The 12,954-nt window shown below is 48.8% G+C and overlaps 1 protein-coding gene across 2 annotated transcripts in view; it reads left to right on the top strand.

Moving 5' to 3' along the window:
• Nucleotides 1–3,554: 3,554 nt before the first annotated feature.
• Nucleotides 3,555–12,954, top strand: part of GOLT1A (golgi transport 1A) — a 16,424-nt gene continuing 7,024 nt past the window's right edge. The window contains exons 1-3 of one of the 2 annotated variants that reach the window (XM_025421192.3): nucleotides 3,555–3,900; nucleotides 4,125–4,616; nucleotides 4,757–4,872. In XM_025421192.3, the coding sequence (XP_025276977.1) occupies nucleotides 4,848–4,872 (25 nt within the window). In that variant the 5' untranslated portion in view covers nucleotides 3,555–3,900; nucleotides 4,125–4,616; nucleotides 4,757–4,847. The remainder of the gene's footprint in view (nucleotides 3,901–4,124; nucleotides 4,617–4,756; nucleotides 4,873–12,954) is intronic. The other variant, XM_035711156.2, reaches the window with a different exon arrangement.

Below are 12,954 nucleotides of genomic sequence, written 5' to 3'. Positions count from 1 at the left end.
GGGAAGGCAAGCCTCTTGTAATTCCAGATTTTACCTTGCCCTGGTTCTGAGGGCCGAGTTCAAATTCTGGACATCTGTTCTCATTCCTAAAGAGCTAGCAGTGTGTGTGAGTGTGTTTAACAAATCATTGAGGGATCCCTGGGTGGCGCAGTGGTTTAGCGCCTGCCTTTGGCCCGTGGCGCGATCCTGGAGACCCGGGATCGAATCCCACGTTGGGCTCCCAGTGCATGGAGCCTGCTTCTCCCTCTGCCTATGTCTCTGCCTCTCTCTCTGTGTGACTATCATAAATAAATTAAAATAAACAAATCATGTGAGTATATTTTGGGTTTTTTAACACCCCCAGGAGAGCTATAAGCTCTGATGTCCTTTGTGAATCAGACAGAATTGGGCCCTGACACAGACTCACAACAGTGGCCTCTAGAGCTGGAGGAGGTGCCCTGGACAACCTGTGTCTCTACCTGCAGCGCCCTCTGGGCCAGAGCCCATGGCTTGGAGAGGAGGGGGGACGTGAGAGCACAGGGCACCGCTGGGTGTCACTCTCCCCACAAACAAGGGCTGGCTCCTCTTCGAGAATGTTGCTCTTGGGTCTCTGCCTGCCGCAGCAGCAGGCCCCCCATCAGCCCTCTGAGCACCGGGTTGCGGTGGTAAAAGGGGGTGTTAGTCAGGAAATGTAAATGAAAAAGCGCCTTGCAGAAGGCCCTTAAGAAGTGGGGCTGTGGGGATGCCTGGGTGGCTCAGCCGTTTAGAGCCTGCCTTCAGCCCGGGGCCTGATCCTGGATCCCGGGATCAAGTCCCGCATCCGGCTCCCTGTGAGGAGCCTGCTTCTCTCTCTGTATCTCTGCCTCTGTGTGTGTGTGTGTGTGTGTGTGTGTGTGTGTGTCTTTCATGAATAAATAAATAAAATCTAAAAAAAAAAAAAAAGAAGAAGAAGTGGGGCTGTGTAACAGCGCAGTCATGTGTTGTTCTTGGAGAGATGCACACCCCACGGGCTGGGGCAGGCAACCAGGCTTCAGATCCTGCTGCTGCGGAGACCTGGGCCTGCACCACGTCCCCCGAGCCCCGAGCCTCTGCTGCTGCCTGGCCCTGCTCCTTCCAGCTGCCTGAAGATGGGGCAAGTCCCTAAAGTTTTGAGCCTTAGTTTCCCTGTCCAGAAAATGGGGATATTAACCACCACCTATGGAACTCACTAGAAAGTCAATAGAGAAAATCAATGAAAAACACCTTGGGCCACCTGGGTGGCTCAGTCAGTTAAGTGTCTGCCCTCGGCTCAAGTCATGATCCCGGGATCCTGGGATCAAGCCCTTGTGGGGCTCCCTGCTCAGCAGGGAGTCTGTTTCTCCCTCTGCCATTCCCCTTGCTTGTGCTCTCCCTCCTATAAATAAATAAAATATTTTTTAAAAAAAGAAAAACACTTTGAAACTCAAATTCAGAGCCACCTGGATAGCTCAGTGGTTGAGCATCTGCCTTTGGCTCAGGGTGTGATCCCAGGGTCCTGGGATCAAGTCCCACATCGGGCTCCCCATAGGGAGCCTGCTTCTCCCTCTGCCTGTGTCTCTGCCTCTGTGTGTCTCTCATGAATAAATAGATTAAATTTAAAAAAAAAAAAGAAAACTCAAATTCATTTACAAACGTGATGAGGCTGCGGTGACATTGTGGAGGCCCGTTGGGGTCATGATGAGGGACAAGGGAGAAATGTCTCCCAATGTACCCCTCTTCACTGCCTCCACCACCTTCAATGAAGAGTCTGCTGGGCCCCCACCACCTAGCCCTGTGAGCTGTCCCTGCCCACCTTTACTATCCCTAGTGCCAGACTTCCAGGGTTTACCTCCTCCTCCCTGGGGTGGTCCCCACAAAGCAGATGCTCCCAGGAGTGTGGGCTGTGGACAAGCCCCCTGGGCCCCACTCCAGCACCCAGCACGGCCATCAGAGAACCAGGCCGAGATGGCCCACTTGGATGATCAGCGTTCGATCCTTCCAAGCCCACAGGTGAGCTCCATGGTGGGCTATTTTATACACCTGGGAGCAGGTTAGCACCACATTTGAGAGAAGTCTTTCATATAACAGCATTTAGAAGTAAACTATCGCATACTAATCTAGTAATATTAATAACAATAGTGATTATAACTATACTAGAGTAGTAACAAAGACTTGTGCCGTGTTTACTACGTGCCAGCTACTTCCCAGTCCTTGCTCTAGCTCCGTGTGACAGGTACTATCATCATCCAAGACGCTGAGGTGCAGAAAGGTAAATAAAATGTGTCAGGTCTCACCAAGCTACAGCGAAGTCCGGAGCACTCTGACTTCAGAGTCCAAACTCCTAACCGACCAGTGCCTTCAATGGGGGTGGCAGCATCCCTTAGGGCAAAGTGTGGAAATCTGGGGAGCTGAGGTTACCTCAGACAAGAGGTAACCTCTCTCTCGACAAGAGACAAGATTTAGTGGCTGCAATGCACAGGGTAGATTTCCAAAATAATAACCATCCTCTATCTTGTATGACTTTAAAATGTATAAATGGACTAAACCCCCTTTCAGGACGTTAGTCATGTTGCAATTCATAATAGTACTAAGAAGAGGCACCTGGGTGGCTCAATGGTTGAGCGTCTACCTTTGGCTCAGGTTGTGGTCCTGGGGTCCTGGGATCGAGTCCCACGTCCCCCATAAATCCCATGTTGAGCTCCCTGCAGGGAGCCTGCTTCTCCCTCTGCCCATGTCTCTCTGTGTGTGTGTGTGTGTCTCTCATGAATAAATATGTAAAACCTTATTTTAAAAAATATTCACTGGAGAGAGAGTGAATGGGGGAGAAGGAGAGAATCTCAAGCAGACTCCCTGCTTTAGTGCAAAGCCCCACATGGAACTTAATCTCAGGACCCTGAGATCATGCCTTGAGCCAAATCAACAGTCCCACACTCAACGAAGTGAGGTGCCAAGGCGCCCCTAAATTGTTGGCTTTTAAATCAGTTTCATGAATAACTCTGTAAATTACCAGATGGTCGGTCATAACGGAGAAGAAGCTGAAGTGGAATCGTCTCAAAGTTGTTGCATAAACTGCTGCATGGATTGTGTGCACGAGGTAGTGTCACCCTCAACTATGGTTCATGAGGAGGATTCCAAGACGGTCTGGTCTCCCTGAGCAAGCACAGGCTCCTGTAAATAGTTAAGGCGGGGGGGGGGGGGGGGGGGTCTGAGAGAACCAATCATTAAAACAAAGATACTTGAAATGCACGAGATTTCATTAGAGAAATTTATTTCATAGGATTGCCATTCTTTACATTTTTCCGGTTTTTGCAGCCCAAGGACAAACAGCTATGTCTTAACGACTGAAGGTGTAAAGGTTTGGGGGACTCGCTGGCTTTCTCCACCACTGGACCAGGCCCCCCCCCCCCCCCCCCCCGCCTCCTGCAGCCACTAGCCCTGAGGGGCTCGCATCACGTTTTCCTGTCCAACCCACCTCCAGTCCCCATTGCCTGCTGGGAATACCCCACCTCCACGGCGCATCAACACGACAGCATTTCAAGACAGTGATGCATGTGTCCGATGACGCCCGCCCGGGGGGAGCACGGAGAGCTATTTCAACAACACACACAGAGGACCTGCTCCATCTGCATTCAGGGCGCCTCCTCCTTGTCTCCACCTCGCCTCGCTGTGTTTTGCCTCTTTTGATTGAGGCCGTTTCCCTCTTTCTCTTTTCATATGCAAGTAATCTGGTCTGTTACTACTTACCCAACAGCTTCTATTCTTGGGTTCCTTTCCCACTGCTCTCTCATTCTCTCGGGCTGGCGCAGGGAAAGGCTTTTGTTTTGCACGTAAGGACTGTGGTTCTCTATTCCTCTTAAATTTTAAGCATATTTATTCTTCATAAGTAGGTGCAAGAAATCTGCCTGTTTCATTTATGTCTTCTGGGTAAGTCTTATTGAAAGACATCGTGCTTTATCATAAATTCTCTTTTTCCTTCTTATAATTAGTGTTTTGTTTTTTAAGTGACGTGCAGAGACTGCTCATCTCTACAAAGTTCATTTCAGGATGGAGGGGACATTACAGAGGGGATGCTGGCTCACGGAGTTTGAGAACCGCCGCTCTGCAGAGGTGGAGACGAGGTTAGAAACTATCCACCCCTCTTTTTGCAGGTCTACAGAGGAAGGAAAGGATGCGCCCTTGTCTACACAGCTGGGGGATGGTCTAGAACCAGACTTCTGGAAGCATCCAGCCCTGCCCCAAGCCCAAATTCATCTTGCATCCTGCCTCGCTCAACCTCACTATCCGAAGCTGAACTCCGCCGGGGGAAAGGAAGGAGGTCGCAGCCCTTGGGGTCCAGCTCCCCAGCCCCCCGACCGGGCCTGCCCGCAGCGGGTCCGCCTAGTGGCCGCCGCCCCCTGGCGTCCATCCTGGGTACCAGCGCGAAGCCCGCGGGCTGCACCTGCAGGATGAACTGCGGAGTTTTCCGAAGAGAAACACGGATTCCAAGGCTTCCCACAGCCGCCGTCGGACCGGAATAGGAGCCCGGGAGCCGAGGCCCCCTCCCCTGTACCGTCCGGGTCCTGCGGGGAGCTCGGCGGCAGCTGGACCCGGCGTCGGCAAGGAGCGGGGCGCTGGGGGCAGGTGGGCCTCGCCTCCTCCAGGTAGGCGCAGCCGCTGCCCTCGGTGCCCTCGGTGCCCTGGGCCACCAGCGGGCCGAAGAGAGCCCAGGAGGGGGAGAGGTGGGGTTTGGAGCCGGAGGGAGTTAATGATTTACCAGAGGCTCATTTCACAATTTACCAAGGGTCAGCTTCCCTGGAGCAGGCACAGGCCTGGCCCCCTCCGCTCCTCGCCCCGTGGCACTTCGACGGGAAGGCCCCCAGGCAGCCTGCGGCATGATCTCCATCAGCGAGTGGCAGAGTGAGTGGAGGGCCCGGGGCGCGGAGGGCTCAGGCTGGACGGGAGGCTCCCGGCTGGGGGCCGGGGCGGAGACACCTGCAAGGCGACCTCTGGAGCCTGAGGCTTTGAGCTGCTGTGCTGGCATCCTCCGGGCAGCAGGGCCAGGACTGGGTGTGGCTCTTCCACCTTCCGGTGGGTGGGGGTGCTCAGGACCCCTGGGTAGCCAGAGCCTGGGGGGGGGGGGGACAGCAGGTTCACCGCCCCCCCAAGCTGGTCCCTTCCCCATCATGCTTCTTAGATCTGGGATGCTGCAAAGGTGGACTCAGGAGGCTCTGCCCATTGAGACATTTTCCCCACAAACTCTCAGGATCTACTGTGGCCTTGGGCTGTCGTCGTCCTCGGCGGCGTCTTCTTCTCCTTCTCCTCCTCCTCCCCCTCCCCCTCCCTCTCCTTCTTAGTCTTTTAAGTAAACTCTGCCCCAAACGTGGGGCTTGAACTCATCACCCAAGATCAAGAGCTGCATGCTCTGCCGACTGAGCCCGCCAGTCACTCCTTACCAGAAACTAAACTCCACTCCTGTCCCCAAGTTACCATACCCTCACCGCTAAATATCCTTATCCTTCCCCTTCCTCTGAGGGGAGATGGCAGGGAGGTAGTCCACAGATCTGGCAGGGGCCTGGAGAACTGTGATTTAAAGCATCTGAGGCCCAGGGTCTCATCGGTGAACTGGTGATAATATCCATTCACTGAACAAATTTGTCTCCACTACGCGCCAAGCACTGTGTTGGGTGTAGAGCACACAACAGTGCACTGAAAGGGAACAGATATGTTCCTGCTCACATGCCAGAGTGGGGGAACACGTAATCAACAGATAAAGAAATTAGTGTATAGTACGTTAGATGGTGATGTGTCCTTCAGACAAACATGAAATAGGGTATGGAAGCTAGGGAGAGTGAGGCAGGAGGGTTACTGGGGTGTATAGAGTGGTTAGGAAAGGCTTTGCTAAAAAAAAAAAAAAAAAATGGAAAGGCTTTGCTGAGAAGGTACCTTTTATCCAGAGACTGACATGAAGCAAGGAAACAAAGCTATGCAGCTGTTGGGGGTGGAGGGGTGGGGGGGGATGTTCCAGGAGAGGGAACAGCCAGTGCAAAGGCCCTGAGGTGTTGGTATAGTTATTGTGTGGTATGGCTGCAGCAAAATGAGTAAAGGCAAGAGTGGTAGGAATTTAGGTCCAGGAGGTCACTGAAAGATGAGGCTGTGTAAGAACTTTGGTTTTATCTCCACAATATGGGAAACAACTGGAAGGTTTTGTGCAGAGAACTGAGTGAGTGAGTGAGTGAGTGAGTGATATGGTTTATACATATTTTTAAAAGATCACTCTGGGTGCCAGGTTGAAAATAGGCTGCAGAGGTGTGGGGTCAGCTGCAGGGAGGACAGTTCTGAGGGGAGGAGACATGATGGAGAACACCAGGATAGTGGCAATGAAGTGGTGGCAGTGGTCAAGGCTGGATCACCTTTGAGAAAATTGCTGGAAGGATTTGCTGATGGACGTGAGTGGGAGAGAAAGAAGCAGAGAATCTGCTAGTATTTTTAGCCTGAGCAATTAGAAGGGTCAAGTTAGGTTTTAGGCATACTGAGTTTGATGTGCTGGCAGACATCCAGGTGACATGTCAAGTAGGCAGTCAGGTATGAGTCTGGAGCTCAAGGTTGAGCCCTGAGTTAGACAAATTTGGGAATTGCCAACATATAGATGGTATTTAAGACCACAAGAGTCCATGAGGTCACCTAGGGCATGGTTTCTCAGCTTCTCTACTACTGACATTTTTTAGCAGAATGATTCTTTGTTGCAGGGTGTGTCCTAGATGCCACTCCCAGTTGTGACAATGAAAAATATCTGCAGACATTGCCAAATGTCCTCTGGGGAATAGAATCGCCCTGCCCATCCCTCCAGTTGGGAACTATTGACTTACGGAATAAAAGTATAGAGAGAAGGGAGCTGTGACCTTGAGTCTGGTGGCAAGCCGACATTTTCTTAAGCCAAAGTGCGCTAAATCCTGTGAGAGGGAGAGCTGAGGAAACCAGATTTAGGTCAGGTAATGGTGAGGGGACTCAGTTTCCCCCAAGGAACTTTAAGACCTAAAGGATGAGTGTGCCTCAGGCAGATAACAGAGGAAACCGCATATACAAAGGCCCTGCGGCAGGAAGGCTCATCATAGAAACAGTGATAAAGGAATGGAAAGGAGACAGGGAGGGAGGGAGATGAAAGGGGGAGGGGGGGAAGGAAAGGAGGAAGGAAGGGGAAGGGAGATGTGGTGAGGGTATGGTAAGCAAGGGGGATGATGGCAAGAGAGGAAGATGAACAAGCAAGTCTCGGCCCCATCATGCAGGGCCTGTGAGCCAAGGTGTGGCTGGAAGGACACCGAGTCGAAGCCCGGTGGGCAGCCAGGAAGGATCCTAAGCGGTGTCCCAGCACAATTGGATTGTATGCTTTCCAAGACCCTTGATTGCAGTGTGGGGAAGGGACAGGAAGGACTCCCTGGGGAGTGTGGTAGGAGTCCAGGAAAGAGCTGATGGGCTTGGAATTGAGCAGTAAGAGTGCAGAGAAATGCACCACTTTCAAGCTACCTTAGGGAAGAAGAGGCAATAAAACTTAGCTGTGGGCTGAACAGAAGAGGGATGGCAGGAGCAGGGGGCCAGACTCAAGGATGGTCCTGGGGCTTCTGCCTCAAGCAGCTGGCTGGGGGAGGGCGGCCAGTGACATTTTTATTCATCTGGGGAAAACCAAGAAGGGCGCAGGGCTAAGGACAAAAGCCCAACAGCTGGGTTTGGACCTGTTAAGTTCAAGATGCCTCGGAGAGAGAAAACCAAGCAGAAAGGCCAAGTTAGCAGCTGGGTATGAGTTTGGCAGCTCAAAGATAGGCATGGGCTAGAAAGGGAAATATCGACGTTGTCAGCGCATGAGTGACAGCTCAAGACGCGGGAATTCGTGTGAAACAAAATGAGACGAGAAGCAAGCTTGGGCTGAACCCCTGAGCGATTGAACCCCAGGACGAAGAGAAAGAAGAAGAAGCTGCGGAAAGCGTGGTCTGGGCAGCAGGATGAAAGTCAAGGATACGGTGTCCTGGGAGCCAAGGGAGGATATTTTAAGAAGGGAGCGGCCAGGTGACAGGTGAGAGCCGACATCCTTCCATTGGATGTGGGACCTCAGACATGGTTGGTGGCCAAAGCCAGGGCCATTCCTGTGGACGGGCCTGGGGGTGCAAGTGGGTTGGTTAAGGCATTTTTTTTTTTTAATTTTATTTATTTGAGGAAAAGAGAGAGAGAACAAGCAGGGGGAGGCGCAGAGGAACAAACTGACTCCTCACTGAGCAGGGAGCCTGATGTGGGGCCAGATCTCAGGACCCTGAGACCGTGACCTGAGTGGAAGTCAGCGCTTAACCGACTGAACCACCCAGCGTCCTGAAAAGCACATTTTCTGGAGCCAGAGAACTGGGTTCAAACCCTGGTTCTGCCAGCTACTGGCTGTGTAGCCCTGGGCAAGTGACTTAACCCCTCGGTGAAATGGGCCTAACAGTGCAGGAGGGTTTCCGACCTAACGAACTTCGTAGGCCATTATAAAGACGAAATGCAAGTAAATATATGCAACGTGCTTAGACTGTGCCTGGCACAGGGTGCTCATTTGCATTAGCAGTAACCACTGTTAATCACTGTTGTTAATTTTTTTTTAAGATTTTATTTATTTATTCATGAGAGACACAGAGAGAGAGGCAGAGACACAGGCAGAGGGAGAAGCAGGCTCCCTGTGGGGAGCCCGGTGTGGGACTCGATCCCGGGACCCTGGGATCATGACCTGGGCCTTAAGGGAGGCGCTCAACCACAGAGCCCCCAGGTGCCCCTTCACTGTTGTTAATTTTGAAAGTGAAGGAAGGCTCTTTCTCTTCCCATTCCTGTCCTTCCTCTTCTCATTCCAGATTTGGTCCTAAAGCCATGAAGGTGGCAGGGGGAGGGTGGTGCCCAGAGCAGGAGTCAGAGCCCCCACCGGGTGACAAGGGTGTTCACACTGAAGGCGACTGTCTACCAGGCAGGGTGAGGAGGGCATCCTGGCAGGGTGGGGATAGGGGCTGGAGAGTGACTCTGGTGGGGGGCCCAGCAGATGCCACCGGGTGGAGCGACGGAGGACACATCAGCTCCAGCTCACCTCTAGCAGGGGGAGCGCTGCCCATCTGGCTGGCTCCGGGGCAAGGTGGCTGCAGGCACTTGTGACACTCGTGGGGACATGGACTCTCCCGCCCTCTCTGCCACTGTTGCTGCCCCAAGGAGAACTTCAGGAGCAACCCCAGTAGGTAACAACTGAAGCTACAGAGCTCCTGCCATTGAGAGGCAGAGCAAAGTCTGAGGCTGGGGTACGAGAAACACATGTTGTGACTCTTCTGTGAGGTTTCCTGTCCACGGTATAATTTTCCCACTGAACGCTGGAAAGCAGTAGGCTGCTCCCATCACAGGAAAATTCCGGAATTGAACCAGCCCTTAAGAAAGAATGTGGGACAGTGTAGAAAAGTAATAACTATGCAGACCAGTATATCATTATTGCCGGAGATAGTAGAATACGGGAGAGAAAGCATAGTGGGAACCTGAGAAACTTGCACTGTCTCTACAAAATGAGCAAGAGGCTATTCTTAAATGTTTACAGGATGAGCATATGGATATTTTAACACAACAAAATGAAGGGGCGCCTGGGCGGCTCAGTGGCTGAGCCTCTGCCTTCAGCTCAGGGTGTGATCCCGGGGTCCTGGAATCAAGTCCCACATCGGGCTCCCTGCATGGAGCCTGCTTCTCCCTCTGCTTGTGTCTCTGCCTCTCTCTGTGTGTCTATGAATAAATAAATAAAATCTTTAAAAAAGAAAGAAAGAAAGAAAGAAAATCCAATAAGATATTCACATTGTGTTTCCACACTAAAACATTTACAAAAGGAGATAGAAGGGAAGGTCATATCATCAGAATGAGAATCGATGGTGTATTTTTATGGCAGGTGCAAGCTAGTAACAGGTACTTCTATTTATTTTTTTTAAGATTTTATTTATTCATGAGAGATACACAGAGAGAGGCAGAGGCAGAGACACAGGCAGAGGGAGAAGCAGGCTCCATGCAGAGAGCCCAATGCAGGACTCGATCCCAAAGGCAGATGCCCAACCACTGAGCCACCCAGGTGTCCCAACAAGTATTTTTAAAACAGGCATAAAAACTTAAAATTTTGCTATTCAGATTAAAGAAGCAGGGTTGCAGTCTTCCTCCACTATATCCTAGCCTATGTAAAATTATCGTGATAAAGTAGTTGGGCTCTGAGATCCTCAACTTAGTGTGTTTGAGGATTTAAAAAAAAAAAATCATGCAATATGGAAAGATAATGCAACCTTTATAATGACCAAAAAGTCTATACTCTGCTTGGTGTCCTGGGTTCTAGGGCCTGTAATTCAAGCAGGTGTTACTGGGAAGTAAACGTAGGAAACAAATCTTTATAGATCACAGAGGTTTGTCAGAAAAAAAGAGGAATCAGCCATAGAAGATGGAGTCTGGGCAGCTGGATGATGTGATGAGAGAGAAGATGTTGCCTTGGGTCCTAACAAAATCCAGTTCTGCCAAAAGGGAGACCCAGTGAGACTGGCACATTTTTCTGTACTATGTGTTAAATGAGGTTTTGGTCTGTAATTTGAATGATAAGTCTCATCCTTATTTTTTTTTAAGATTTTATTTTTAACTAACCTCTACACCCAACGTGGGGGTCAAACTCTGATCCCGAAGTCAAGAGTCACATGCTCTACTGACTGAACCAGCCAGGAGCCCTTAATCTCATCTCTATGTTTTTAATGATTCTTTTAAATAAATCCTTTGGCCTCATTTCTGTACTGAAACTGATCCTAATACTCTTAAAATCTGTACAGTAACAGATTATAAAAAATGAAGGGAATAGTGTTGTTTCATTTTCCTTCCATTATAAACAGAACTTTGCCAGTTAAGTCTAGTCTCAAAGATTTTGTTTTTGTTATATTTTTACATTCTGCCTCTGAACAACCAGACTTTTAACAACCTTTTACAACTGTCTATAAAAGCATGGCAACAATACTAATTCCGTAGGTATTGTGAGGACCAATTCTAAGATGTTAGTTAATGAGTCCAGTAAAAGTTTTTTCTTTAAAAATTACTTATATGGGGTGGCTGGTGGCTCATTGGTTAAGTGTCGCCTTTGGCTCAGATTGCAATCCCCAAGTCTTGGGATCGAGCCCCTCTTGGGTTCCCTGCTCAGTGGGGAGCCTGCTTCTCCCTCTCCTTCTGCAGCTCCCCCTGCTTGTGCTCTCTCTCTCTTTCCCTGTCAAATAAATAAATAAAATATTCTTTAAATTTTTTTTAATAAAATAAATCAAAAAATAAAAATTACCTATATGTTCCCTTAAAAAAAATTAAGCCAACTTTAATTTTTAAAATGTAAGCCATTTTTTAAAGTTTATGTTTTAGTAATCTCTACACCCAACGTGGGGCTCAAGCTCACGACTCCAAGATCAAGTGTCGCATGCTCCACTGACTGAGCCAGCTGGATGCTTCTAAAAATTAAGTCATTTTTAATAAAGTTATACATGGGGATCCCTGGGTGGCTCAGCAGTTTAGTGCCTGCCTTTGGCCCAGGGCTGATCCTGGAGTCTCGGGATCGAGTCCCACATCGAGCTCCCTGTATGGAGCCTGCTTCTCCCTCTGCCTGTGTCTCTGCCTCTCTCTCCTTTTGTGTCTCTCATGAATAAATAAAATCTTAAAAAAAAAATAAAGTTATACATGTTGTATTCTAAGAAGACACTCTTAACATATCATACCATATCATTTATAATAAAAAGAAAATAAAGCATTCTAGCTATATGAAGTAGATAAAGTAAGTTGCAAAACTGTACAATGTAAACTTGAAGTGATACAATATCATCAGTAATTCTTTCAAAGAAGGCAACAGAATTCCATTTATAATGCCATCCAAAAGATGGGGCACCTGGGTGGCTCCGTGGTTGAGCATCTACCTTTGGCTCAGGGAGTGATCCCAGGGTGCTGGGATTGAGTCCCGCATCAGGCTCCCTACAGGGAGCCCGCTTCTCCCTCTGCCTATGTCTCTGTCTCTCTCTCTGTCTTTTGTGAATAAATAAAATCTTTTTTAAAAATACCATCAAAAAACAAAAAATAAAAATAAAAATACCATCAAAAAGAGGGGCACCTCAGTGGCTCAGTTGATTAAGCATCTGCCTTCAGCTCAGGTCATGATCCCAGGTCCTGGGATTGAACCTTGCGTGGGCTCCCTGCTCAGTGGGGAGTCTACTTCTCCCTCTCAATCTGACTCACTGCTCAGTCTGTCTCTCACTCTCTCTCTCTCTCTCTCTCAAATAAATAGAAATATTTTTAAAAATCATCAAAAAGAATAAAATACTTAGGAACAAATTTAACCAGGGAGGCAAAAGACTTACTGAAAACCACTAAATGTTGCTGAAGAAAAATTTAAAAGACACAAATAAATAGAAAGGCATCCCTTGTTTATGGATTGTAAGATTTAATATTGTTAAAATGTCAGTACCACCCAAAGCAATCCACGGCTTCAGTGTGATTTCTATCAAAATCCCAAAGGCATTTTTTGTGGAAATAGAAAAATCCATCGCAAAATGCATATGGAACCACAAGAGATCTCAAATAGTGAAAACAATCTGGAAAGAGAACAAAGTTGGAGGTCTCACACTTCCTGATTTCAAAACTTATTACAAAACTACAGTAATCAGAACAGTGTGGGACTATCATAGAGATAGACACATAGACCAAGGTGACAGAGTAGAGAGCCCAGAAATAGACTCGGGTAAAAATGGCCAAATGATCTTAAACAAGGGTACCAAGACCATTCAATGGGGAAATGGCAGTCTTTTCAACAAATGATGTTGGGCAAACTGGACATCCACGTGCAAAAGAATGAGGTTGAACCTGTACTTTATACCATCTGCAAAAATTAACTCAAAGTTTATCTTAATTCCAAGTAAAAGCTAAAACTATAAAGCTCTTAAAGAAAACTTAGGAGAAAAGCTTCATGAC

The sequence above is a fragment of the Canis lupus genome, chromosome 38, assembly GCF_003254725.2.
Source record: "Canis lupus dingo isolate Sandy chromosome 38, ASM325472v2, whole genome shotgun sequence".
In the NCBI taxonomy this organism is placed as follows: Eukaryota; Metazoa; Chordata; class Mammalia; order Carnivora; family Canidae; genus Canis; species Canis lupus.
The sequence above is the reverse complement of the archived record's forward strand: the minus strand, read 5'-3'. Positions and strand labels throughout refer to the sequence as shown.